General features: G+C 41.1%; 1 protein-coding gene and 1 long non-coding RNA gene across 4 annotated transcripts; one reads left to right on the plus strand and one right to left on the minus strand.

Annotated features, from left to right (window-relative positions):
* Nucleotides 1–170: 170 nt before the first annotated feature.
* LOC109370843 (uncharacterized) lies at nucleotides 171–18,044 on the minus strand. The gene is made up of 4 exons (XR_014887937.1): nucleotides 17,934–18,044; nucleotides 15,630–15,769; nucleotides 14,661–14,755; nucleotides 171–3,753 (listed from the first exon to the last, which is right to left on the minus strand). It is a non-coding gene; the product is annotated as an uncharacterized LOC109370843 (long non-coding RNA).
* Nucleotides 18,045–21,684: 3,640 nt separating this feature from the next.
* On the plus strand, nucleotides 21,685–26,883 carry FAAP20 (FA core complex associated protein 20). Of its 3 annotated transcripts, none has more exons than XM_010722826.3 (4): nucleotides 21,685–21,888; nucleotides 23,369–23,516; nucleotides 24,075–24,736; nucleotides 25,204–26,883. In XM_010722826.3, exons 1-4 carry the CDS (start codon nucleotides 21,815–21,817, stop codon nucleotides 25,274–25,276), a joined length of 957 nt encoding a protein of 318 aa, XP_010721128.2. In that variant the 5' UTR covers nucleotides 21,685–21,814; the 3' UTR covers nucleotides 25,277–26,883. The 3 variants fall into 3 exon arrangements, with proteins under 3 accessions (XP_010721128.2, XP_010721130.2, XP_010721129.2); XM_010722828.3 differs by having other exon boundaries at nucleotides 21,686–21,888; nucleotides 24,114–24,736; XM_010722827.3 differs by lacking the exon at nucleotides 21,685–21,888 and adding an exon at nucleotides 21,899–22,723.
* Nucleotides 26,884–27,626: the final 743 nt, after the last annotated feature.

Raw genomic sequence — 27,626 nt, forward strand, 5'->3', positions numbered from 1 at the left:
CGCGTTCACGCGACGAGCACCGGGCAGGAAGCCGCCGCCACCGCGCTGGAACGGCGCGCTCGGCTCTCGGAGACCGCCAGCCGCGACCCAGGGGTCGCCGGCGGAGCTCCGGGCGAGGCGGCCGCCGCTGCGCCAAATGGCGGCGCCCGGACGGCCGCGGTCGGGCCGAAGCCGCGGCTCCGCGCAGGGAACGGCGCCCCCTGGTGGCAGCCTGCGGCACGCAGCCGGAGCGCCGCCCCAGCGCCCGCTCGTCTTCCCTTCCACGGCCCGAGCAAAACGGGCTGGAGCGTTCCGACGAACGCTGAAATACAGGCGTAAAACACAAGCCCGACAGCTTAGCTCTGTTACCAACGAGTCTCACTCACAAAGAAAAGGTTGGAAAGCAGTTCCACATACACACAACCGAGGTATTTCTGATGCAAGAGCGACTTGAAGCACTGCTCATAGCGCCTTGCCGTGCTTCGCGATGCAGTGAGCGCCTGGTCTCCAATGGGAGAGCTTACCGCCGTGGCATAAATGAAGATAAACCCCGGTAAAATAAAAAAGTGAAGCAAATCCGTGGTCTTCCACACAATTACAAGGGCAAACAAAAAACCTCACCAAACCAAACAGGCTGAGGTTCAGCCAGGATCGATGCGGGCAGGGATCGCACCGAGCTCAGACACTTCGTGTTGCTCTGCTCTGAAGTCCCATTCAAAGGGAAAAAGGCGTCACGGCTCCGAGCCCAGCACAGCCGCACACAGCAGCCCAGTGCCGGCCTCAAAGATCGCAGAGCAGCACGGAGAGAGGAGGAACCACGCACCTATCAGCTGTGTCTTCACACTCCACGTGCAGAGAACTGCAGGTTGGTGTTTGCACACAGCAGCAGATGTCCCATTAGGGATGCGGCATCCAAACAGGTTTCTATCAGAAATACCAGATTCATGCCCTACATAGATTTGTTTCAGTCTTTGTTGTTGTTTTAAACTCACTGAAATATAAACATGCAGATAGACTCAAACATCAAGCATAGGGAATCCAATTTTGTTAGGAGTAAAATTATGGTTTGCAGGAAGTCTGCTTAGTAATGGGAAAACCTCTTAGTTCTGGATGCTGGGTTTTTTTTGCTCTCCTCCTTTACTCTTCAGGAGGAAAGGACAGTAGTAACTGCAGCTCATTTTAGGTGTTTGGTTGCTGGTTTTTTCTCTTCAGACGACTCTTTAATGCAAGTAAATTACTGGATCAGGCAACAGATGAGTGATTAATTAATGGGTGTAATCCATAAATGGAATTCCTGAAGCAGAGGGGACTACCAAGAAGACAGGAAGGATGGTCTGGTGGTTAAGACTAAACTCAGGACATCTGGGGTGCATTCCCAGGTCTCCCGCAGACTTCCTGCTGCCTTGGGCAAGTTGCTCAGTTCCTGCGTGCCTCAGTTTCTATGTCTGCTACACTCAGATGGTAACTGATTAGGGGAGCAGCTTCCGAACCTAAATCCATAAAGTGACAGAAACCAGTTTGCAACCCAAGCAGTAAGAGTAAAGCTTGTATTTCCTTGTACCCCACAAAGCAGCAGGGCAGAAGGGGAGAGCAAAGAGCTCTGTCACCAGGGATTAAGGTGGCAATGCTTTCTGAAGCCTCTGCCACACCAATGACGGATTCTGAGTGCGATGCATCTTAAAATCCTATTAATCTTTCCCCCAGTAACTGTTTGCCTTGCTTCAGCTCCAAAGCCCTCTAGCTGAAGAAAGGAGAAGGGAAAAAATATCTCAGAGGAAGGGCCCCAACACCACAGTTTTTCTCACTCTCTCCCTCTTCTCCTCCCCCTCTCCATTGGCTTCAAGGCCAGCAGCTCCTGGAACACAAACACTCTTGTAAACTTCTGAACCACACAGCCCTGTGGTGGGTGGGTGTTTGCTCCCTGCCTGCCAGTTCCAATCCACCCACAGATTCCAAAGGCCCAGAACAAAAAGCAGACTCCATTTTCCATATTTAACAGGCAGTTCATTTCCCCCCACACCTCCACATTGCCTTCATTTTGAAGAACTCAGTGCTTCTCACAAGTATCATGTCCCACCCTCTATGTGTTTCCAGAGTACAGCACACCATGTTTAGGTATATTTTTTTTACATGCTCACATGAGAAGTATTTTCTCAACAAATTCACCACAGTCCCCCTCTGGTTTTAGATGTCTATTTAGTCAGTAAGACCTGGGGACTGTAGAGGACTGTGTTGCAAATTGCAACTGTTGACAAAATGTTCGGGAAGAACCAGTTGTGAAGAAGGAAAGAAAGTGAAAAATGAAAGCACGTGTACAAATGTGACACATCAGAACTCCTGCTGTAGTTTATGTTAGATGGCAAATTCATTATAGCAGCAAGTATCTAATTTCTCCATGTATGTGTACGTATTTAGTTCTAATTATGACACACAGCTATTGAAGTAAGACCATTTCTATGCAGCTAGGATATTTCCTCCCTTCCTCTCCTCCAGAGAGCCTCCACAAAAGGGGAGCCTTTCCACTGATATTTCCCTTGCAGTGGAACAGGGGAATGCCAAACTATCCACAACCTGCAGAATAGGGTTTCGTACTCTCTGCTGACAAAGACATATCCAAGAACCATGCAGTCTTTCTCAATCAAGTGTTCTTTGTTTTTTAAAATCAACATACAGATTCAGCTCACAAAAGATTATTTCACAAATGCACATCAACTTTTTACCTTTTTAGCAAAAATAGATGTTTAAACATTCATTTTTAAAAAGAGACCACATTTTGTTGATGTGTTTCTCCTAGAAACGCACTGAAAAAAGGGAATTTTAAAGCATCAAGAAGTCACAAGAAAAAAAAAGAAAAATCACAAATCAATGACATTTATGGTTAATCAAGAAAAAAAAAATCACTGCCTGAGAAGGTCAGCATTTGACTCACATCAAAACAGGATTTTCTCTCCCTTTTTTTTCCTAATTAATGGAAAAAATAACTATGCAACCTCTTTCAGGCCTGAGCTTAGTGAAGCAGCTGGGACTTCTATGGTACTTACCATGTATCAGGTCCCACCATTTCCTAGGTAAACCTTGGAATGCTGCATAGCAAAATTCTCTCCCTATGTTATACTTCATACAGACTAATTACAGGCTTGACATGTTCTAATAGCTTATTTATAACATATGGTGCAAGGGAAGGCAATGATATTGCTTTCTACCAAGATACAAACACACTCATAAAGGTATTCATCAGGATATAGTTTAGATGATACACGAACAAGGGACTTACCCTTTGTGAAGATCAGTGAAATCTCCAGAAGGGGCAACCTCTAGTAGAAATCCTACTTCCTCAGCTGCTAACTCTTAAACGAGAGTGAGGAGGGGTGGATCCAGGGTTCATTGCTTGCACCTGTGTGCCCTGGATTAGCCACACCTTCTCACCTGGTACTCAATCGCTGGTTCGAGCTGTGTCTGGGCAATCCCCATACGTGAGGTTACTGTGAGATTTTACTGTGCTCCAAGTAGTGGCAAGATCCAGTCCAGGAGTGGTAAAAATAAAATTGGTAATTGTGAAACTGTATATGGGGAGGTGGTTTATAGATAGACGTGTAAGTAGTGGCCACTCCGCTGAGGAAGACAAGTGTTTTGTCTCTCTCTGTAACCCAAGGTTAGGAATGTTTGTACTTTGAACAAAGTAAAGAAAACAAAAGATCTTACCTTTCTCCCTTTTGGCATCCATGACCTGCATGCAGAATGCTGCTCCTTTCCTGGGTCTTGCTTCTCTTCTCTCTGCAGAACAGATTGGTTTAATATCTGTTCTTTTAGTTGATGACAGCTAATTATGTTACATTTTATGGGCTTAGTTCAGCTAACCGATTATGTTTTACCATGTTTATAGCACCTTCTAATACCACTAAGCAGAGAATCCAGTGTAAGACTCCAGTATAAGACTCAGCTTTGTAGCTCAAGTTCAAAACTAACTTTTTTTTTTTTGCTCCAGAAGTCCCTGGCCAGGAGAGCACTAGTACAATACAGCAGGCTATTCAGAAAAGCTGTCTGACTATTGAACTTAAGAACTGACTTAATTCTTCATGAAGTTTGGCTAACGAGCATACAATCATCAAACATCCTAGGAAATATAGGAGAGATAAGAAGTTGTTAAAAGCACATGAAAGAATTCTCCATCTTTTAGAATTTTTTCACTCTACAGTGCCTGGTATGTTGCCCAGGGCTGCCCCTTCCACCCACACACTGTACCTACATGCCCCAGTAGACGCTGCCAAACGCTTCATTAAAAAAAGCCATGTTTGCTACTGCCAATAAAAAAATTAATTTACTGGAAAGTCAGACACAGGGAAGGACACACAAGCTGGAACTCTTGGGATTCCCAAAGGAGCTCACAGAACAGCCCTAGGTCACTCAGGGCTGCACAGGCTTTTTATCATTTATATTTACACATAATCTTTCTCAGCGTACCCAGCAATAAGCAAACCATGGTATATACAAACAACAGAGAAAGAGATATAAAACCAAGACAAAACCTTATTCCTATTAAAAAAAAAAAAAAAGTAAAAAAGCACATAATTCAACTGTTACTATTCACTCTCGATCTTTTTTCCTATCACAGTTCTTACACAGAAGATATCAGCAGACAGTCACTATCACTGCTCTGGGGAAAAAAAAGATCAACACATTTAAGACAGAGTTCAACGTAAGACTTATGCAAAGCGTCTTGTTGAGTCTATCCCCAAACAGCCAGTATCAAAAGAAACGAGCATGCCAACCTTGCACTACAGGAGCTGCTGATTAGCAAAGCCTCAGGTTTGAGCTTCACCGAAATAAAGTAGGTTAACTCCCGTCTCTTGCCCTCCTACATGCACTCGATCATGCAGAGAAGCTGTGGGAATACTGATTTGATCTGCTGCAGCTGCTGTGATGAGTAAAAGGGTAACAGAGCTGGGTTCTACAGCTGCATGTACCAACTTGCACAATGGTACAATTAATAATGCTTCGTTTCCATCTCACCTGAAATCCACATGCAATCTTAAGGCCAAACATTTCCTTCCCAATAGCCTATCACATACTCTAAGCATCTGCTTATCTTTTTGTAAGTTCTTCCATCTTTAAGATAATTTCTCATTATCACAGTATCCGTAGTTTGCAAATAATGTTTATATGCTAAAGTGCACTTTTCTCAGAAAGACTTTGCGTGACCTTATTATGTACAAGCAGGGTTATCACAACTGCTTCTGATTGTAGTCTGTTTTCTTGTGTTCCTTGGTATGTGTTTTCCAACAGTTTAGAATCCAAAAAAGTGGGGAATGAGCCCCATATTCTGCTTGAAATTTATGATATCTAACGTCTGTTGAAAAGTGATCCTCTATCTGCTGATCTGACACATGAACCTGCAATTTATTTTCAAGGCCTGAGTCTCCTATAAATAACACGTACAGCACTAGGCACTCCATGGGCATAAGTGCTTGCATCATCACTTCAGTAATTCAGAACATACTGTCCTAAAATCTGGAATTTCTACACCTCTCTCCCAGATTCTCAAGAGTTGATCTCATATTTATTTTATTTGTGGACTTTCTGAATGAACCTGTGACTAAAGCTTATGCAGACCTCATTAGCATAATGCGATTTTTCTTACAAGCATGTAATAAAAAAGCAACATTCATACTGTCATTTTACAGATGTGGAACTGAGGAACAGAGATAATGTACAATTGGCTTAAGGCCATCCTGCAGATTTTTAATCAGAACCCAAATCTTTTATCAAATTCAAATCAAGTGATTTAACTTATTGACTACTTTTTTCTAACAAACCTCCACTGATATTCCTAGAACTATTCACAAATTAAATTTACGTGAGAAGAGAATCCAACACAAGTGTCTGTGATTTAACATTGCCCCATTCTCTTTTTCAGGAAGACACACTTTAGGTTCTAGACAGACATAAAGCATTTTCATTTCAAATTTCTTCATTTTTTTAGTTGGCTATCTCGGAAAAGAGAAGTGTAAAGGGTTGCAAAAGGAGATGTTAAAACAGCAAGCAGTTCTCAGTATTACAGCAGGACATTTCAGCAACCTACCCCTTTCTAGCTGCACAGAGCAGAAAGCCAATAGCTGTGTCTGAGTGTGACTTGCAAGACAGCAGTTCAAATGAGCTTGCACTGTAGACTTTCAGTGAGTTTCACTTCTATTTCCAACTGTCTCACACTTTCAATTTTCCCTACATCTACGTGCATACTACCAAAAAGAATTTGGCTGGATCTGCGTGTGTTGTGTGGCATTTGACAAAAGAAATGGTCTCTGAAATAAGTGATTGTTTTAAGAGAGCAATGAACTCATGTTCATAGGGCTGTAGGTACAATATTTGCATTAAAAAACAAACAATGACTGAAGGGTAGCAGGAAAGGCCGGCCTTGCTTGGATTTCCCTTTTTCATATCCACCCTTTCAAAACCTTTCTGCTAGATTTCTTTTCCGCATGCGGCAGGCCTGAGAACGGCCCTCTCTTCTCCCTATTACCCATGGTGTAATCCAAAGCCCATGCTGAAGCAATGATCATGCCTGTGCCGTGCACACTGCAGCATTACCACTAGGACCTAAAATCCGTCAGCTAACATGCCAGCTGGCACCCTTCCCTCCCCTCTGCTTTCTTTCCCTGAGCAGGAGAAACCATTCATTGCCTTCTGGGGCTAGCGCTGGACCCACACTGTTCTTAGTAATGAATGCAACCTGTTCTAACGAATGTGAAGCTTATTTGTGAGTGCAAAGCTGCACTCAATTGCCTGACATTTCACATTTCTCACCATAAATCTGGGTAACACTTTATTTTAATTACTGGGACGTTTTCTAACTTTTATTGTTTCTGGCAAACACAGGCAAAATGAGCTCATTCATTATATAAGGTATGCAAGCTATTTCTTCAGGGGAAATTGTGTTCTGTATCATTCTGGCCATCCAAAAAGACGCTGCTCACCTCACTTCTAGATGTCAGTAACTACCACAAAGGTTGGGAATGATTAACTAATCTGACAGAGACCTTGTAAGATGATAAATCCATCCGTCCGTCTGTCTGTCCGTCCATCTTTCTGCATTTCTAACACTCTCATTAACTGGAGTAACTAAGAGGCAATACATCTCATGCCTTACTTAACATCTCCAATCCAAAATGGGTGTAGAGACCCTTAGATGCCACAGAGGAAGTTCCAAGTAGCAAATCTCAGACCCCGATTTGACTTTTCCAAGGCAATTTTGATCTAAATGCGTTACAAAGACCAGTACAAGGAACAGCAGGCTGATAAAGCCAACAAACACTGCAGCCCTCTGGAAGATGCTGCAAATTAACAACTATGCACCAGAGACTGCTGTCAGCACCCTGGAGAGAATAAAAGGATTTTACAAGTATATTGAAGCTTTGACGTAACAATCCCTTTCTTTCTCCACAGCTAAGTCCTATACCTTCACTACGATGAGCAGCACTACAGACTGGAGAGATGGAACTCCTCTAGCTCTCCCAGGTCAGATCAGTAGAGCTGCAGAAAATGACACTCAGCATCTCTGGGCCTATTTGCCCCACAGCAATCAGTGCTGAATTTCAGATGGAGTCCCAGCAAAGATTAAGTTTAGTCCATTGCTATATAATAATGATTTAGGGGCAAGATGCTGAACACCCTGCAGGCCTGGTTTGTAAAAGCAGGCCATAACTTTTCAATTAGTGAATTCAGACTGGACTGGAGAAATGCTAACTCAGGCGACTTCTTCTGACAATTGTTTGAGTGTAGGAAAATGACTCCTGTCCTTGGACTTTCCCCTTGTCTGTGCATTACAATCCTTCCTCAGACTGTACCTTCCTTGTTCGTAGTGCTGAGCCTGAGATGATGGAATTGGCCATTTGCCCAGGTGAAGAAGAAAAAAAAAGTCATCTGCTGTAATGGAACGGCTTTCTGACTTTTCTGAATGCAGTAAGTAAAAATCCCATGCAGATACAGCATAGCATGTTTAATGACTCACGCTCCATATTTTCACCAGGGAAAAATTTAAGGCCTGCACTCAAAGTTAAAAGATGGAATTTTTTATAAAACTTCCATTGTGATATGTTACCATCTGTTCTGAAATTAACAACAAAAAATCCAAGTAAATTGGCCTACTTTTTACTTTCTTTTTCTTGTTATAAGAGCTTTCTGTTTCATAGATAAGAATCTCAGCGGGAGGGATACAAGTGTCTACAATTCAGTATCAAAAAGCCTAATTGCTCACTGACTTTGGGCAAATTTAAATCCTGTGAAGTCAACTATTTTATATGTTGTGGCCATTTTCTCACGCGGTGATGGGCGGTGTTTTCTATCAGTCAGGGAGTGAGTGAGTTTTGTACTCATAAGCATGTGTGCACACATGTGCTCCACCCCACAAAGTGCACAGCCTCCAAGGTCTTCTGATGAGACAGTTCTTCAAAAAAAGGGTTCTGTATTTCTTGGGAGCCGAACCACAATTTGCGTGAGTTGTATGTAACAACACAAAGTTCCAAGTTTTCATTGGAGAAAGAAAAAGAGAGAAATAGTAGTCAGCAATTTTCACCCCTTTTGTTTCTCCTTCGTTCTTTCTAATGGCTCATAAAAATATGTGACTTTTTTCTGCCTGTCTTTAAGCAAGAACATTTATTTCCTTCTTTTCAGAGGACTGAATTCTTGGAACTCATACCATTTTCATTTGGCTATTTTTACCCGCCCTGCTTCTTCCTGTATCCATGGAGTTTCATCAAAACACTGAATTCCAGTCTCTAATGACATAACCTTCCCCTTTCCTTCCTGTTCTCATGTCACCTCTCATTTTCTCACCAGCTCCATAGGCTTCTCTGATTTTTTAGACATTTTCTGCTCTGCACTTCTTATTTTCATTACATACTTTGCAACAGTTGGGAGTGCTAACAAGCCATGAACTTCTGCATAAACAAGAAAATCAACTGCCTCAGCTAAAGAGAACAGCTTCTCTTCCTCCGTGCTCTGGGGTAAAAATCTGACTTCAAAGGGATGATTCTGTCTTACATCAGCATCAACCAGGAATAATTCATCTATAATCACTATGTGAGAGTCTGTTCTGCCGTGTTTTGGTATAAATCAGCAATAGCAAAATAAAAGAATGACTGTAATTTGAAGTTGAGACAAAGGAACTATGAAGTACACCTAACAACTTCCTTGACTGTATTTAGCAGTTAAATGGACATACAGCATGTGCTATTCTATTCAGTTCATGTCTGCAAGCTTCTTAACGGATTAATGCTAGCAAAATATGTGTCGTAGTCTGGCCTGCAAGATCTCTCCACATGCATACTGCTCTTTGCTACAGCTGTGTACTTCCACAAGACAGAGTTCTTTGGGTGTGTGATTCTAAAGGCAAAAGTAGGAGCAGCAATCTGGTATAAATATTCCTTGTCTTAGGAAAAAAAAAACTGATCTGCAAATGGAATTCATTTACTGATTTGCAGAACAATGAAGTCAAGCAACAAACGATATTAAAAAATATACTCACAAGTGTTTTTGCAGGAGACAGAGGTGTTTATGAACCAAAAAAAGAGGTGTAGAAGTTACAATTGCTCTAGGGCAAATTTTAACTGCTTTCCCTTCCTTATTAGATTTCTCATTCATAAAAATATCGTTAGCTGACTTAGCAGTCATTGCACCACATGGGATTTTAGGTGCTTCTAACCATCTGTACATATTTTTTTTTTACATTTGTCCAATTAATTTGTCTAATTTTATCTTTTTGTCTAAATAATTAGAGTTATCTGGAACATCAAGACAAACCTTGATCTCAGCAGGAGTATGGATAGCATGTCTGCTCAGAAGCAAAGAATATCAGCTCGAGGCTACCACAAAGGCCAGTGCCACTCTCAGCTGGCAATGCTAACAAAAATCCTGTCTTGATCCTGGCACTTTTCCCTAAGCTGGATCCTGAAGTTTCCAGTCAGATTTGCTCTCTGAACACAACATATTCTGAATCAAAGTAACAGCACTAGATTAATCAATTTGAGCTCTGTGCTGACAATCTGCCAGGAATCTAAAGCCTTTATATAAAACTGCACTCTGTAAGGTGTCACGTGTCCCAGATTTCCATCAAATGCAATGGCTGAGCACCCTGTAGGATTAGAACGTTAACTTGAATAGTTATATCCACCCATAACTTCCATATGGAAATGCAGTACAGGAAAGTTACATGACTAAGTCAGCCATTTCTGCATCCTACAGTCTTATCTCTTGGTGCCCAGCTAAGTCCTTTATCAACACAAAAAAAGCAGTTGGACAGCCTTACACAGAAGTTATGATCCTGCAAAATCCAGAATATTATTTGGATGATAAGCTGAGAAATCAGTCTTTGAGAAATCTTTCCTGTGTTTAAGCTTGAAATGAAAACCTCAGTAAGATACAAAAATGGTAACTTGGGTATCCTTACACAAAAATCACAGTCCTGATGGATCAGTGCAGATTATAGAGCCCACAGAAGCTGTATTGGGAGCACATCTAGGTAAGACAAAGCATGCAGACAAGGTATGTGATATAGATTTATAGCACCTTTCATTTTTGGTTCATACCTGAAAGAGCTCAATGGCCAACAATGTCAGTATTAATGTTTCTTTGAAACGTTCAGTCCTGCAATTTATCCGTCTGTAATCTTTGTCATATTCCCCTTTCCTACTCACTGTACTCACAACACTGACATTTTTATTAGTTGTAAACAACTAAAAGGTGGGTGGCATGATGGGCTGAAGGAACTTAAGAATTGAATCCATAATTCTTCCCCAGGTTTACATGGCCATTTTCACCAAGTGGGATGTAACCAGGGAAGGCAAGGTAGCATATCTCCACTTCTAAAGACTGGGGTTATTTACCAGCTCAGCAAGGAAGCATCTGGGAGAAAATCATGTATGACCTCAATCTAAGAATTTCAGCAATCCTCCAACAGGGTTTCAAAGCATTTACAAAGGTTACAGTGTACGGACAGAAAAAAAAAATAAAAAATAAAAAGAAAAAAAAAATGTGGGTCAAAAGGAAGAAACAGTGTAATTCTCTCAGAAAAATGTGGAAGGTCTGGATAGAAGCACAGATTTCCTGTACTTTTAACCAGTTGTGAGTGCAGTGTCTCATCAGCCCACGCACGAGATGGAAACTCATCGGTATCAAGGATCATTATGCAAGAAAGAAGATACAAGAATGGTAAGACACATTCATCCAGCAACTCGCTCAAGCCACAATTCAGAGCAGGAAGTTTCACAAACTTTCAATTCCCACACCAGGTTAAATCAATCTAAATCAAATACACTCAAAAGATAAAACCATGAATGGAAAATAAGTCTCTTTGTGCCACCCACTACCAGAAGGTTTATTGGTTTTTGTTGTTCTTTTTTTTTTTTTTTTCTCTCGAAAACTATTTCCCATTTGAACATTTCTTGAAGTTAGAAGTCCAGACATTGGATTATTTTCTGTGGGGAGAATTGAGTAATTTGTACAATTAGCTACACTAAGAAAGGCGTGAGGTGGCAGGGAGAGAAGGAGAGAGATAGCCAGTACTGGGTTAAAGTTCATTTATGGGGTAGCATAACACTCAAAAATCAGACAGGAACAAGCATTTTTACGTGTCTTATACCAGGCCTTATTTCCAATTTTCTTCCTCTCTCAAAAACTCACTCCTCTGTTCCACAATAATCTTGGGAAGAGGCCTACATGTCATCAAATGTTTTTGCTGATTTTTTTTAACACAACAGTTGCTGGAACGTGTCACATGCAGTGTCCACTGTCCTGTTTCTGACATCGGCCATGACTGGCTGCCTCACGCAGAAGCTCAAGGCACTTCAGAAAGCATCAGTCCAAATCCAAGTTCCTCCTTCACCACCAAAAGTTCTCTTGTTGCTTTTCAGTGTTACTGTGACAAATCTGGGTACTCTCGCTAGCCAGAAACATTTCATCCTTTTCTGAATCCTTCCAAGCTCTCTGCTGCATATCCTACAGCACACACTTTTCTGTATATTTATAGGTAAATATATGATTCTTTTCTCTTTTTGAGAGATATACATAGATGAAGCATAAGTATATATATTTCTCTCAAAAAGAGAAAAGAATCATATTTATACATAGGATATTTGATAAGCTCAAGCCTGTGATCCACATAGGAAGGGAACTGGTGCAAGAACTGTCCGTTTCCTCACTCCCTTTTTCTGTGCATTTATTACCAACGAAGGATGGGATGTCAGACATGACAGCCCTAGAGAAAAACTCCTTTGTCTACACAGCAGGTCTGGTTCTGTCAGCACGAGGAAGACTTCACTTCTACAGTGTTTTAACAGTGTGTTTCAATGCTTCAACAAACTTCCAAGAACCATCAAGAAAAGCAAAGGAAAAAGCAATATTCAAACTCAGTAGCCTAAGCTCTCTACGAGAGCTCTTTCTGAGAGCTACCAAGGAAAACAATTAGGACCAATTGCATTCATTATTGAGGCAGAACACATCTGAGACCATGTAAGTGTTTATTTATGGGTCACTTAAAAATAACCCTATAGAAAACAACCATTACGTTGCTACTAGCACACACTCGATTCAAAATAGCAATTAAAGTTTCTCATTTCATTTGCTGGGCACTGAGCACAACAGTCCTCACCAAAAGCAAGCTTACAAAAGCTTGGACAAGAAAAGGATTACTTGACATACATATCAAAATGTCAACAAAATATGTTGTGCACTCCATTCCCAAGAGTGATTTCATTATTATTTTTCCAATAGCAGCAACTCCACAAGTGCATACAAATCAGAAAAAAGAAATGAAATGGAAGCAATTGTGAAACTGCTCCATCTATTTTTTATTATCCACGTGGAAAAACACAAAAGGAGTGCTAAGTGCACACTTGAAAACAACATGGATCAAGTCCTAAACTTATTTTCTTTCGTAATCTTATGGAGCCACAGTATGTTCTGAGTGTGCAAGTTCTATGGAAGCACTGTCTCTTTAAAGTTGGAATGTAACTTTTATTTTTTACCACAAGAAATAGTGCAGACTCCCATGTTCTTATTGAAAAGTTTTTTTTGGGAAAACATTCATTTCCAGAGCATTGCTTTTACACTTTCTGATCAGTGGTCACATGGCTCTTAGAATGTTTTAATGGTTTTTTACTCCATGAATGTTTGCAAGAATTTAATTCAGTCTATTTCTTGCCGTATTTCCTCTTAAGGATCATTATAGCCATACACTTCTAACATTTCATAATGAAAATAATTTCTCTTTTCTATATTTTCATCTCAGTTGCAGTATTCAAAACAAGACTAATTGTCCATTTTCTGAAATTGCTACTGCACAATAAAACAATTTACAGTATAAGCTACCAGAATAGCCTTAACCTGTCCACTGCACTTGGTCCTTATTTAGAATGATCTGACTCTAAATTTCTGTCAATTATTGAATTTAATTGCAGTGATATCTTGTCAAGTAATTTACCTTTATTGTGTAAGGTGATGCTGATGAGTTTGAGAAGTGTGAGAGTGGCATAGAGATGCAACGATTCACATGAAGTCAGCCACAAGGACAGCTTCAGGGTCAGTGACAAAAGCAGGTTTCCTGAGTCAAAGACCAAACTCTTCTTTCCCCACATCAGATTAAAATACAACACTGTAGACTAATTAGAAGCATCTGGCTTTAAATCAGTATTTGTTTTTATTGCCACTTATACTAAAGACACATTCTAAGACAGTCAAAGAGGATTCTGGTAGACATATCATCTGTTGTCCTTCCAAAAGTCCTTCGCTTAATACTGAGGGAAGTGGTAAAGCTTCTTCTTAGCTGTTTATAAAGGAAATCAGAAGATCCTTTGATAAGATGGTATCTTCTTTCCTTCCGCTCACTGTATTCACTGTGCAATAGGGAAATTTTAGCTTTTGTTCCTTGTCTTATACAGTAGTCAAAACCTCTAAGTGGGACCTCTCTAGGGCACAAGATGAGGCTATTACTCCTCAGTTCTGTTGTTCTTTGTAACATTAGAGATATTTCTACAGCACATCCAATGTGTATCTTATGAAAACTGTTACCAGAAGGTTTCAATTTCAATCTCAATCTCTCTCCCCCAGTAAATAAGTTACAGAAAGAAGACAACTGACAGCACTTGACAACATTGAGAGTGGTGCCAGAATCCAAACCAATGAAGATGCTGCTTCTTGAATGTGACAAAACGCTTATTTTAAGCATACTGAGACAATAAAGTGCTGATTAACAGGCAGCTTTTTCTTCTACAAAACTTACGAGCATGTTGGCTTGTCCTAAATAGAGAAGACGCTGAAGGTTACGCCGTCACAAGTGAAAAAAACAGCTTCACACTCAAATATTGAAAGCTAGCTTTGAAATAACTGGCATTACCTCCAGTAACGGTCTGTGTTCTGCTACGTGGAGGACTGACCCTATTTTGCTGACAGATTTTTCTGAACTCATTCAGAATAAACACGTGTAATGTTTCTCAGACACATCTACATAATCTGTACTGCTACCTTATCTTGGTACAAATGAGTGTACTGATTTTTCAGGGACTGCTAATGAGTGATCACTTCAGACTGAGCTAGAAATTGTGATACTCTACCAAAATCCTTTCACTCACATTCACACGTTACTACCATGTTCTGCAGAAATTAATATAAAGGGAGCTGAAAATAATACTCACCCACAGAGTCTAAAAATAAGCACCAAAATTTCCCCTCCTCGTTTCTGATTTTTGTTTCCCCTCAGGTGATGACACCGTGCTCCTTTCTGGCTCTCCTGAAACACATCATGTGCTCTGGGTCACAGACTGCTCTGGGAAATTTTGTTTATGCAGAATTATTGTCTTGGAAATGTATTGTGAGACACACATTAAAGGTCTTTACATTTAAATATGCATAAATAAGATAGGAACTATAGGCAGAAGTATGGTATGCATTAATTACAGTAAATGTGTTTTCAGCTGCACTACTATAAAGAAATACACTTCTTCAGAGTGTTCTTATTTTTGGTATAACAGATTCTGTTTAGTTTAGACCTGCAGCTCAGCCCATTTCAGACTTCTACAAAGAAACCAATTAAAACAGCAGAAGCTTATTGAATATTGATTACTTCAGACAACTCAATTTAATGCAGACTTGTTTTATGCAAACATAGGAATTTTAAGAGCACTAGCTTCTTAGAATTGGCAAAAAGGTAATAATTCAGCAGGAGCAGAAACTATTTGTAATTCCTGCCAAGTGGACAAGCTTTCCCAGAAGAGGACAAAGGGAGAAGAGTCCAGATGAAACTAACTGATGATGAGTAGTAATAATCCTATGGAGTTTGGGGGCAAATTGATACTTCTGTAGTATTGATCTGTCCTCAAGCTTTATGAAGAAATAAATCTTCCATAAACATTTAATGAGGCAAGTAGTTTCCATCCCACATACGAGTAAAGCAGGGTCAGTAGGTGTGAACACAGATGGAGGTGGTTCAAGAAGTGAAATGAAAAGGTGGAATCCTGGGATTATGCTCAACTCTTCTGTCCTGCAATACTTAATTTAGAAGATTTGCTGAAGGGAGGGGAGTCTGACCAGTTTTTCATTACACGCTGTGGACATGTGCATGCAACCCCTGACACAAAGCTTTCCCAACCTGCTCTAAGACCTACCTCAGTGCACACAGTACAACTCGTGCCCACAGGACTGAAGCAGGAATCCACAGTGATGATTCCATGCTTGGAGGGCACACTGCACCCCATAGGAAGGATGTCACGCTGCCAGATGTGTGCTCCATTACATTCTTCTAGTCCTGAAGGAAAAACACTTTAAATTCAATACATATAATATTCTTGTTAATATGAGACAGGAGACTGGCAACATGCCACTACCAGAGCCGGGAGATGGAAAAAACAGCAAACTACTAGAGTCTCCCAATCTGAAGCAGACAGATCTATTGTAAGCTGTCTCCATCCTTGGGGCTGGATGGCCCAGGATGATTTATGAGCACAATATTTACAACTAACACACATGAAATACATTATGGATAGAAATAAATCTCCTAACATGCAGAGAGAACAGTTAAGATAAAAGAATGCATATGGTAAACTAGGTGAATGTCATTAGAAATATGGTACTAAAGCCAGAGCACGTCTTTGGGGCAAAGGATGCTGCATGTTTGCACTAATGTTTATCAGTACTCTGGAAGACAAGATGTTAGGGGAAGACTTTTCCTTATTATTAGTTTTTAATTTTTTTTCTAGGGAATTCAAAGCTGCTGATGAAAGACATGGTGACAAAAACATCTGGAAGTAAAACACTCCTATAAAAGAGGGTTAGTCTTGTGCCTGCTTCATGAGCAGGTACAGGTACAGTCCAAAACCAGCCTAATTTTAAACTCACTCGTGAAGGGAGCAGCAGTGTGAAGCTCCAGTTACACAGCAATACTGCTTGGAGGTGACATGACTATGTCATTTTTTTTGTTGTTTTGTTTGTTAGTGTTTTTTTTGGGGGGAGGGGGTGGTTGTTGTTGTCATTTGGTGGTTTTTTATTTAAAGTAGTCTAAATGGTTTTGTTTTACAGATGCTGGGAGGTGCAAACATCTACTTTAATATCTTTGACAAGGTGCCACAGTTCTGTTACAACAAGATATAATCTGAGCAGAATGACCTTTCATATTGACAATGTCACAAGATTGTTTTATGCCCAATGAACTGAAACTATGTAAATAAACCAAGCTCAGGTTAGCCTGAGTCTGATATGACATCTGGAAAAGAGAAACCATAGCTCTGTATTTTACCATCAGGTCTTCCAAATTAGACCCAGTTTGCACTTCTATCAAGTCAAGCACTAATGAAGGACAGAAGAATAAGTATCAAAAAGGAAGAATTTAGGAAGGGACATCCTGAGTATTTGCAAGGATTTTCTGTAATGCAGCATAGCCACTGCACCACTGGATCACAATCACAATTCTCTCAGTGAGAAGATCCATGGTTGCCTCAATGGCTTTGACTGTACCTTCAGATTTAATAGGATTTCTAAGCACTAGCTAGTCCTTAATAATACAAAATAATCACCAAAGTAAGTAAACCCATTTTCCACGTTTGTTTTTACCAAGAAATGATTTTCTGTTCAATTATATTCTATTTAAAGTTGATTTTATACACTGTTCTAGTACCAACCACATTGACTGGTACTGGCATTTTTGCCCCACTGTTTTGTGGTTTCATGCTCATAAAAAAGAATGATCTTCTGTAATTACTGCAGTTATTACTTATTATTTTTTTTTTATTTTTTATTTTTTTGGTGGAGCCCTTAAGTACATTGATTTCAAAGGATCAAACGGGACAAATTCAAATGGCTATAGGCCACAATATTATGAGACATATGTTTAAAAAAAAAAAAGAAAGAAGACAGAAATGTGAAAACCTCAAGCCATTTTTGATCATAAATTCAGAGCCAAAATCCTTTAAAATGTGGGCAGATTATACAACTCCCTCAGCAGAATCCTAGGCTGGGCCACAAAACCCAGGGCTCCATGCCATCAAACCTAATCTTTGTTTGAGATCTGAAACATTCTCTCCAACAGTTTTCAGTCACATTGCAAAATTGTAGAGGAAGATGAAAGGCAGATTCTCCCCGCCTCTCTCACACTAACCCCAGGGCCTAGAAACATCAGGACTTGATTTAACCAAACACACAGTGGGCCAGAAAAATGATGAGTGATACCAGGACGTGACTGAGACACAGAAGACTTTATCTGATCCACAGTTTTCCATTGGATCTACTCAGAACCTTGAGCAAACTGTGCCCAAATTATGATCTTAGCACAAATTAAAGTGGTATGTTCAGAAAGCCACTTATTTTTACTTAACTGCAGTAGTTTCAGTACTGCTGATACTTGTAACTTGAAGTAATTGTGCAGGCTTTTTGACAATTTGGTTTAGGTTGTCTAAATGAAGCTAAATGACTCTTACCATCTCCAGTTGCTGACGACAATGACGACTATGTGCACCTTTTTCTCTACGTTTACTTTAGTCCATCAGCCAGGAACAAAGCAATCCTCCTCCAGCACACCTCCTTCAAGCAGGGAGCAGGGAGAAAAGCAAACAAACAAACAGGAAAAGAAAACATCACTTGCAGCACCTTTTCATGTAATAGTAACAGCCTTTTGGTGCCATCATCAGCTATGGCATTTCATTCACACAGAACACTTGTGGGCACATCACATATGTTTTTCCACTCAACGTATTTTTAAATGTTTCCCAGGCAACTGTTTCAATACAATATGCCTCCTTGGCAACCTGGTACCCACAAATGCCATGCCACTCTCCCCAGCCCTCTTTTTTAGGTCTTCCTATCTTGGCACATAAATGTCACATGGCTGGATTTTCTACGTACAGCTACACAGGTCCTGTTCCTACACTTCGAATGGGAAGGCTGAATGGAAAAGATGAGCTGCTCACTCATCTGTGCACATTAACAAATTCAAGTTCCGGTGCGGAACCAGAGGAAGCAGGTTCCAAAGCCAATAACTTTTCATTGAAGGCTACGTCACCTAGCACTAAAATTAGGGAGAGCTTACATAACTGTCTCCATTCAGCTGATTTTCTCAAGAAATGGCAATGGGCTCATACTTCTCAGAACGAAACTGCACGTCACCATTATTCTCCTGCCTGTGCTAAAGGAAATCTTTTACAGCTTTCTTAATTTTGTGGCTTGCATTGTAATACGTCCCATCAATTAAAGTAGTCAGAATTTCCCATCTCTCTGCAGACAGCTATCAGTACTGCGTGAGCCCATCCGGCTGAGTTTCTCTTCCCAGTGCTGCATTTGCTGCTGCTGGGCTGCAGAGGACAGAATGCTGGAGTCCCATGGCTGCAGGAGCTCTCACTGATGTTTTGCTACATGTACTTCAGCTCCCTGTGCTATCTTTAGGGACATTTTCTTTACAGCATTTAGCAGAACGGACATGCTAATTCTAGAGTGAAGTCACAGCATGTTTGACAAGAACAAAATTTATCAACATCTACTCCTTAACCAAGTGTGAATTACATCAAGTAATCACAACACAATAACATTTCAATTTTCTAGCAAAGCACTGTTTATTCTTAACGTTCTCCTCTGATCCTGGAGCTATTGCTGCAGAACCAAAGATATCTAAAAGGACCAAAACTATCTGACGGCATCAGTTGCTGTCATTATTTATTTAAAAAATAAATAAAAGTTTTAACAACTGTGGGCTGTAGCCTCAAAGTGGTACATTTACAAAATAGTAGCTCATGCATACAATTATATCGGGCTCTGAGAGAAACCTTGCAGAGACCACGGTGCCAGTTCTTCATCGAATACTCCATAACAATAGCTGAAAATTACAATTTTTCCAGGCTATCAAACGCCTGACACTCCAAATTCTACACCGGCAGCAAAAATCTCCTCCCTGTCTGTGAGCTGTTGTATCTGTAATAGAGACCCAGCATTACCAGGCTTTCTAATTCTTCCCAAATGCAGAAGCTCTCATTCAATGTTGCAGCTGTTGGGTAGGAAATCAGAAATAGCAGAAGGCGGATTAGTTGATAATGTACCAGTTCTTCCCCAGCAAATGCTGCCACCTGCGTTTTACACTCTCCTCTTTCCCTCAGCCCAGGAAAAGATCACTTGGTTTGTTTGGCAGGCTTAAATGATTGTGGAATTGCAAAAGGATTAGAATTTGTTATAATAGCCCCTTCTTCCTGAGAGCAAAAGTTAAAACTGAGGCCCAATTTACAGCAAGAATCAGGAAACATGTAAGTAAAGATTAAGCATGTGCAGCTTGATGAGCCTCTACAGGGAGTAGATAACTGCACATGCTGGCACTCCATTTACAAGGAAATCCCTAAAGATAATCTGTAGAAGCATTCTAGCTTCCAAAAGCTCAAATCCTTCGACCATTGGCTCAAATCCAGTTAAGGCTGCTGCTGATAAAGACTTGTCTTTGCATTTCCATGAGAACTTTTGTGTAAGATCACAAAACACTGCAGTTATTGAATTAAGCAAGACTCAAAGTCAAGAGAGAAGTAATGGGATTTCCATGCCAGTTGAGGAAACTATAGCAATGATCTCAACCAGCATGGCAGAACCAGGAGCAGGTCCTATTCCACTCTTCACCTTCATGCTATGGCAAGTCCATTTTTAGATACAAGATACAAATTAAAAATAATCAGCTACACTAGTAATTTTCACTATTCCTTTCATTATATTCTTTCACTTGTCATCCTTGTCACACAATAATTTTTAAGCTCACCCATAACAAAGCTGTTGCAAATGTTCTAATGCACGAGTCATAGTACCGCACAGCAACACCTGCAGCACGAAAAACAGCCAACACTTCTGATGGCCATACCTAACAGCACCCAACCTGCGAGTGCAATCCATGCTTTAGGAGGAGAGGATTGCCCAGCTAGGATGCAAGGGGTCACAAGATGAGTAAAGCACTGACAGACATCACAGGAACAAAGGAAAGAACTGCGGTGTGAGCAATCATTCCTGTAGATGCACCCAGGAATACGCACAGGCGCCTGCAGACGTGAGCTCAGTCTAAAAGCTCTCAGTGCCCCCCGGATTTTCTTCAAGCAGGATTTCTGTGCTGTTTGCTGCCGCCAAGCGGTGGTTATTAGCAGCGTAACATCATTCACAGCCTTAATGAAGGCCAGCAAATAAAATCAGACCTCACTTCCCTTGTCGTGGCATTTTCAGCCACGCGCACGGCTGAGCCCCTTTCCACCTACTCTTTATTTCTGTGCAGTTTCTCCTGCTGTTCTTTGCTGTCTGCTGCCATCACTGTGGTCCTTCCTGCAGCCCTGAAGCTTCGCATTCACCGCTCCTCAAAGAATCACAGAATGGCCAGGGTTGGAAGGGACCTCAGGGATTGTGAATCTCCAACCCCCTGCCACACGCAGGGCCACCAAGCTCCACATTTAACACCAGCCCAGGCTGCCCAGGGCCCCATCCAACCTGGCCTTGAACACCTCCAGGGACGGACAGGGCATCCACAGCCTCTCTGGGCAGCTGTTCCAGCACCTCACCACTCCCATATAAAGAACTTCCCCCTGACATCCAACCTAAATCTTCCCTCCCCCAACTTCAAACCATTTCTATCAACTTAAAACCATTTCTTAAAACCATTCCTCACCTGGTTCTGCCTGGGATGCTGATAGTGCCTGCCCTGCCAGGGGGAAGGGAAAACCTACACGTGGAACCTCATCTCCTCTCTCAGGGAAGCAGCTTCTAAATGGCAGCAGAAGCAAAAAGCACCACAGTTACTTCTGGGGTGCTTCAGCAGATGACAAAAAAATACTCAAACACAAAAGCCATCCTGCCAGAGGAACTGATCAGCATCGCTTCTTCTGGAGAAGGAATCAGATCTGAGATGTATTCTTAATCTACTTTAATACTTGAGTTTGCAGCCGTTGGCTGCAGCCACGCACAGCAGCACGGCAGCGCTTTGCTGCGGGCACAGAGACCCACGGAGGGTTTTACTGGGAGCCGTTCCCTCACAGCTGCGCACAGCGGGAAGCGGCCGCTTCAACCCCCGCGTTGACCAAAACGCTACAAAAACACAATTTATTACTAAGGAGATAGCTTTCCAATCCGAGCTATTAACTCGCTACGGACCAAGCCGAGCCCATCACGCGGCGGGGCGACACCTCCTCGCTCAGCCCGCCTCTCTCACCGTTCAGCCAGCGCAGCTCTGAGGGCGGAGCGCCCCGTCAGGAGGAGCGGAGCCGCCCAACGGCCGCGCTGAGGCGGTGCCTTTCCCGCCCAACGGCCGAGCGCGAGCAGTGCCGCCTCCTCAACCGTCCCCGCGCGTGCCGCTGCCATGGCTGAGGAAGGAGCCGCCAAGCTGCGCCTCAAGCCCAGGAAGGCGCCGACAGCCTGCGGCCGGGAGCGCCAGTGAGTGCGGGCAGGGCGGGGAAGGGCTCCGCGAAAAGGGGCCTGGCGCGGGGAGGCGTTTCCCCCCTTCACGAAGGGCGGGAGCGGCAGCACCGCCTCACGCGGCCGCGGGCAGCGCCTCGGGCGCCGTTGCGTCTCCAGCACGTTGTGTGGTTGTGTTTAAAGTCCCTTCATAAAGCACAAGAGGTCTTATTAAAACTTGAAATGCACCGCACTTTACGGTGCGCCGGGCCCTGCGCCTTCTGCCTTTGCCACCGCGGGATGAGACTGGTGAGGAAAGCTGATGTGTGAAAATGAAGCTGGCTTTCTTCAGAGCAGAAAGAGTTCTCTTTTCCAGCCTTGGGGTAAGGGAGGATGGAGGAAAGGAGATCCTGCGGTCAGAGGTGGCCCTTCCAAAACCTCCTCAGGTGTTCCTGAGAATCGTCCTCATCGTTCAGCATCGCCTCAGGGCTGCCAGCCCAGAAAACGCTTCAGCCAGAAGTGAGAACAGCAGAGCACAATTCTCATTGACAATCCTTCCTCTTCCAATTGGCTCGATACAACCCTGCACGCATAAAACCCTTATTATGCTTACTTTATGGTTAATCCTTTCTAATGCCTTCCTAGGAAGGATTAGATAGAGTTGTTTAGAAAGCTAATCAGTAATTTCAGATTGCCACGTGGGAGCAGCCGAGCACACACAGGAAGCGTTGCCTTTCTCAATGCACACAATGATTCTGTGCTCAGCAGGTGCCACGTTTGGTCTTTGAGAAGAAAACAGTGGCTACACTTCACTGTACCACTCAGAAATGAAGACAAGAATAAGTGCCTATATCTCATTTGTTACAAGTAGAAGGTAATGGTTTTACTGGATGATTTGGAAAACAAGGTTAGACTGCAAAATGAGCTTACAGACAAAATAATTTTTCTTTGTTCTAGAAGAAGCTTGCTGTAGGCTAGACAAAGGTTCCCTTGATAAACAAGTGGTACAATAAACAGCTGAACTTTTTTTCCTCCACAGGGAGTCTCACCTTTTTTAAACTCTGAGAAGTCTGCATTAGTGTACTTATTCCTACTGACAAATAGCTTTTAAGTGCCTCTCTGTGGTTTTATATGCCAAAATTGTCAAATATAATACTACCTTCAGCACATAGTGCTACTTTATCAACAGAAAATAGGTAAGAAGGGAATTCTGTGTAGTGCAAATGGAAGAGGCATGCCAGTTTGCAATCATAAAACCCCTACCTTGTGCTTAGCCAGGAACAGAAGAGGTCAGCATGCTTAGCCATTGTGTTGGGCTGAAATAGGTTAATACACCATCAGCTACCAGACATTTGATTTTAAAACATCTCTTGCTAAAGCAAGGAACAGCTAAGAACACAAATGGTTTAGGAAACCTCAGCACTACGCTAGATGAATTAAGAGGCAGAATAATAGCTATGTAAAGTATTTTTTTCCCCTCCTTCCCCACCCCAACTACTGGAACACCCTTGCTTTTCAGAGCGTCGACTGACAGAAGTTCCTGGTTTGAAAAAAATGATTTAAATGAGTGTGAAAAAACATGGAGCCTGCTACTGAGGAACATCAGTCAAGATTTACAATGCACAAGTTGGCAAACAGTACCCAATTTTCCAGAGTTCTTCAGAAAGGTAAAGGAAGCGCGTTGTATCCTGTTTGTCTTTACTTTGTGCCATGTTTACAGTACTGACAGTCTGAATGAGGGTATCAGAGACAACGCTCTGAAATAACTTTTAAATAGATGATTTGCAGCTCTTTACTCTCTACATACATTGCAGGGAATGTAAGGACAATTCACGTTTTCCTGCAAAGAGGTTCTCTGTGCAGGCATAAGTACCAGCAAGTCCCTAAAGGAAGGGAATTGGAAAAAGTAAGTGGTAGTAGACTAATTACACAGTGTCAGGTTTTACACTACTCTATTACTGGATAGAATCTCAAAATACAAGACACTGCATTTGTAAAGCAGATCTTTTCTCTCCCCCTAAGCAACAGCAGGTATTTTCTGTGGGACATAGAAGAAGAATATCCTGTTTGTGTTCAATCCGTGGGAATTATTTAGAAATGTTAAGACACTTCTAGGAAGTTGCTAATTGGTTTGCAAGTGCTGGAGATAGATGTAAATAAGATGCACATAGCTTCCAATGTAGTTTAGTTTTCTGTCTTTGTAGTATGTCCAGCTTTATTTTTAGTGTAGGATTTGTTCTGAAGACATTGTGCGTATGTCACAGAGCTCTGAGGAAGAGAGTCTACAAAACCAAGAAGTTTTCAAAATTGGAATGAAAGACTTCCACTGGACATCATTCCCATCCTTTCACACAGAACAAAATTTTAAACCAGAAGATTTTAGCTCCCCTCAGCTAATAGAAACACAAACGGATCACTTACATGAAGAATGGGACCAAGCAGATGAACTGAAAAGTTTATCTTCTACATCTGAGCAAAGATGCTGTAAAACTAATAGAGATCCAAAAAACATGGCAGAGGAAGACACGGGAGGTTTTTCCAAGGCAGATGTAGATCTCAAGCCATTTAAAGACACTCAGCATAAAACTTCTACATGCTACCTGGCATCGTCACAAAAAACTGTAAAAGCTCCAAGTGTTCAACAGCATTGCAGAGGGACTGCGCAGAACAGCAAGGAGAACAGAACACAAGAGAAAAAAGAGCTTCAAGCACAAATGCATCAAAGCAGAATTTCACTTGGTGAGACCAGAAGCATGCCTGCAGAAAGCAAACCTCCACTGGTGAGCATGGCTGGAAATGAGAGCTGCAAGGAGAATTCTGGACATCAGAGTGAAGGATCTTCAACTCTTGACAGCTGCCCAATGTGTCTGATTCGTTTCAGTCAAATGTAAGTCTCCTATTTCTTTGTACTGTCTTCCAACTATACAAAAAGCAATACTTCTGGCTACATTCTATGTGATGTTATGAAAATAAAGTAGGCAACATTTTTACTTGGCTCTTTAATGGCAGAATTCAGCCCTCCGTTACTCTCTAACTACCTCTATTAAAAAATCTCGCTTCCAGCAATTTAGCACCTACTCTACAATTTACTGTACAATGTGAGTTATGTTTTCTCTTGAAATTACACCACTTACACAAAAGCATTTAGGCTTTTGCAATTGCTGAAAACTAATATGGCTCTGAACAGGTCCTCAAACACTGCAGGATATGTCTGCCAAATACTTTCCTTCTCTGGAAGGCTGAATGAGACAAAAGAATGGCTTCACCAACAAGATTTTACAGGAATTGAGAGGAGGGGGGAGGAGTGGCATAAATTGAATTATTTGTATCTCACCGAGTTCTTTTTATTTGCAGGCTGTCACAAATGGATATTGATGGCCATCTTGCTAGATGTTTATCTGAAAGCACAGATGATATCATGTGGTAAATCCAGAATAATGAAGAGCAAAGGGACAAAGTTGAGTATGAACCTTTCTCAAAGGAAAAGGAAAGATGTGTCAAGGAAACATGTCCTAGTCTCAAACTTCCTGAAATACTGTAGATCAGGAACTGAGAAATAAGGTCAAGTGCCACCTGCCTGTTGTTTGGGATCATTTTAAATCTTCTCGTATGTAACCAAAATAGCTGAGACAAGCACGTACAACTGCCTTCACAGAATGTGAAAAAGAGCACAACAAACCAGTATCTGAAGTTTTGTCTCAGCAAACCTTTCTTCTGGACTTCAAGAGCCAGCAGTTCAGATGCGAGCCAAGTCCATTGAATAAACAGACTACAGTATTGAAGTACAGGCATAATTCTGTAGGTTTTTTAATTTACAATAAGGTCGCTTTAAAAAGTGCAAGTTGGACATATCTCAGTTTACTGATAAATAATAACAATTAACTTTTTCATTAAAGTCTTTAATAGATGTGCAAGAATATAAATGATCTTAGCTGTTATGGATTAGTATACCATCTTCTGCACAAATAAAACTGGTCAAAGATCCCAACTAATTAATTATACAAAACTACAAGAACATATTTACTGTTTTACAATCATTATATTAGCTAGAATTTTCATTTACTATTTCAAATAAGACAACTATATATCATAACCAGATCCATTTGCAATATATTAGGATTTTTTTTTAAACCACACATTTAATTACATCCTTCATTTTCTTTTATTTATAAAACAAGTACTTCATATAAAAAATTTCCCCCTCATTATGAACAGAACATTATTCACACACTTGCACATGAGCAACCAAACTTGTATCCAGCAAACTATTTGGCAACACAGCAACATTGTAAATGCCTGTACGTTTTTAAATAAGTCAAGTATTCTTTACAATGTTTGTTCAGCAGATACATCTCTGTTCTGCCTTCCCTCCCTCCCAAAAATGTTCTGGCCACCCAGGAACACGGTTAAAAAACAAAAAACAACAAATCACATTTATAATCTTTCAAGTTCTATGCCTCAGCACATCAGAGGACAGCTTAATCTGCCCCGTTTCCTTTCATGAGCTGCCTGCAGTCACTAGTGTAGCTATTGATCAGCTGTTTAACCAGGGGAATTGAAACAAAAAGTTTTCAGGGTAAACAAAGCAGTTGACAAGGCGAAGGAAAAAATAATTTTAAAGTGACAGATTTAAAAGGTAAAATATTTCCTTTACTAGGTAAAGTAATTAAAATCCAGGCATTTGAGGCAAGTATTTCTTACTGGTTAAATTATTTAGTGCTGATTAAAACACATCTTGCTCAGTATAAAAAGCTACAGTCCAACGGAGAGAAACCCACAACTTAGATCTGAATGGGATTAATAGAACTAAACCACACATCTGCATAATTGTTGCTAATGAAGGGATACAAAATGTTGACTGTTAATCAATGATTAATTGAAAGTTTTAAATAATGTTTTGGCAGTCTCATCCTAGCACCTCATGATTTGGATGTGAATCCAAAAGATGTCATGTTCAGCACCTAATGCAATGCTGTACCCTGAGAAAACCAGATGTTAATACAAATAAAGTGAGTGTTGCATTTTGTCCTGCAATTTACACCAAATTAGGCGAGATGACATGGCACAGGGTTTCTCAATATTTCCAGTTTTGTATTTACAACCCACACAATACAGTTAACCAAAAACCCAGCAAAAAGAAATAGTGCCTCACGTTGTTACTTGTAGAGGCAAGTGAGTCCTCACAAGCATCTGACATTTCAGATAGCAATGCACACGAATTCCCATACATAGTGACAGAGCTTTCCAAGCTGGTAACTGACCTGGATGGAACGCACACCTGTCCCCAACTTCCCTGTCCCATACCCCACCCCCCAGTTTCTACAAGAAGGGGTTTGACAGTTACTGTTGTGTACCCAAGTTCTTGGGTATGCTTTGTTCTTCTCAATTAAAAAAAAAAAAGTTACTACTTGGATGCAAACCATTTTTACCAAAACATCCCATTCTTTTATGTAGAATGATTAGTTTATTAATATACACTGAGTAATCGTAAGCAGACAGTTTATCATAAGCAGGAGGTGTGCTTTATCAGGAAAGTTGACTATTATGGTAATTCTAGATTCACTATTTCAACTTTAAGGCTATGCTTCATTATTAATGCTTCCTCTCCGTTTCTGAGTATTTGTACTGTTGATGAGAATACTTTCCAAAAATCTGATACACAATATCACTGTAGGTGTAGGCACTGCTTCAGTATGTCCAGAAATCCTTCCTGTGCAAATTTAGTTTTCTTCAATTGATACATTTTGGTAAATTTGGAATTTAAAACAACAGATTTT

Source organism: Meleagris gallopavo, chromosome 23, assembly GCF_905368555.1.
Source record: "Meleagris gallopavo chromosome 23, MGAL_WU_HG_1.1, whole genome shotgun sequence".
NCBI classification, from domain to species: domain Eukaryota; kingdom Metazoa; phylum Chordata; class Aves; order Galliformes; family Phasianidae; genus Meleagris; species Meleagris gallopavo.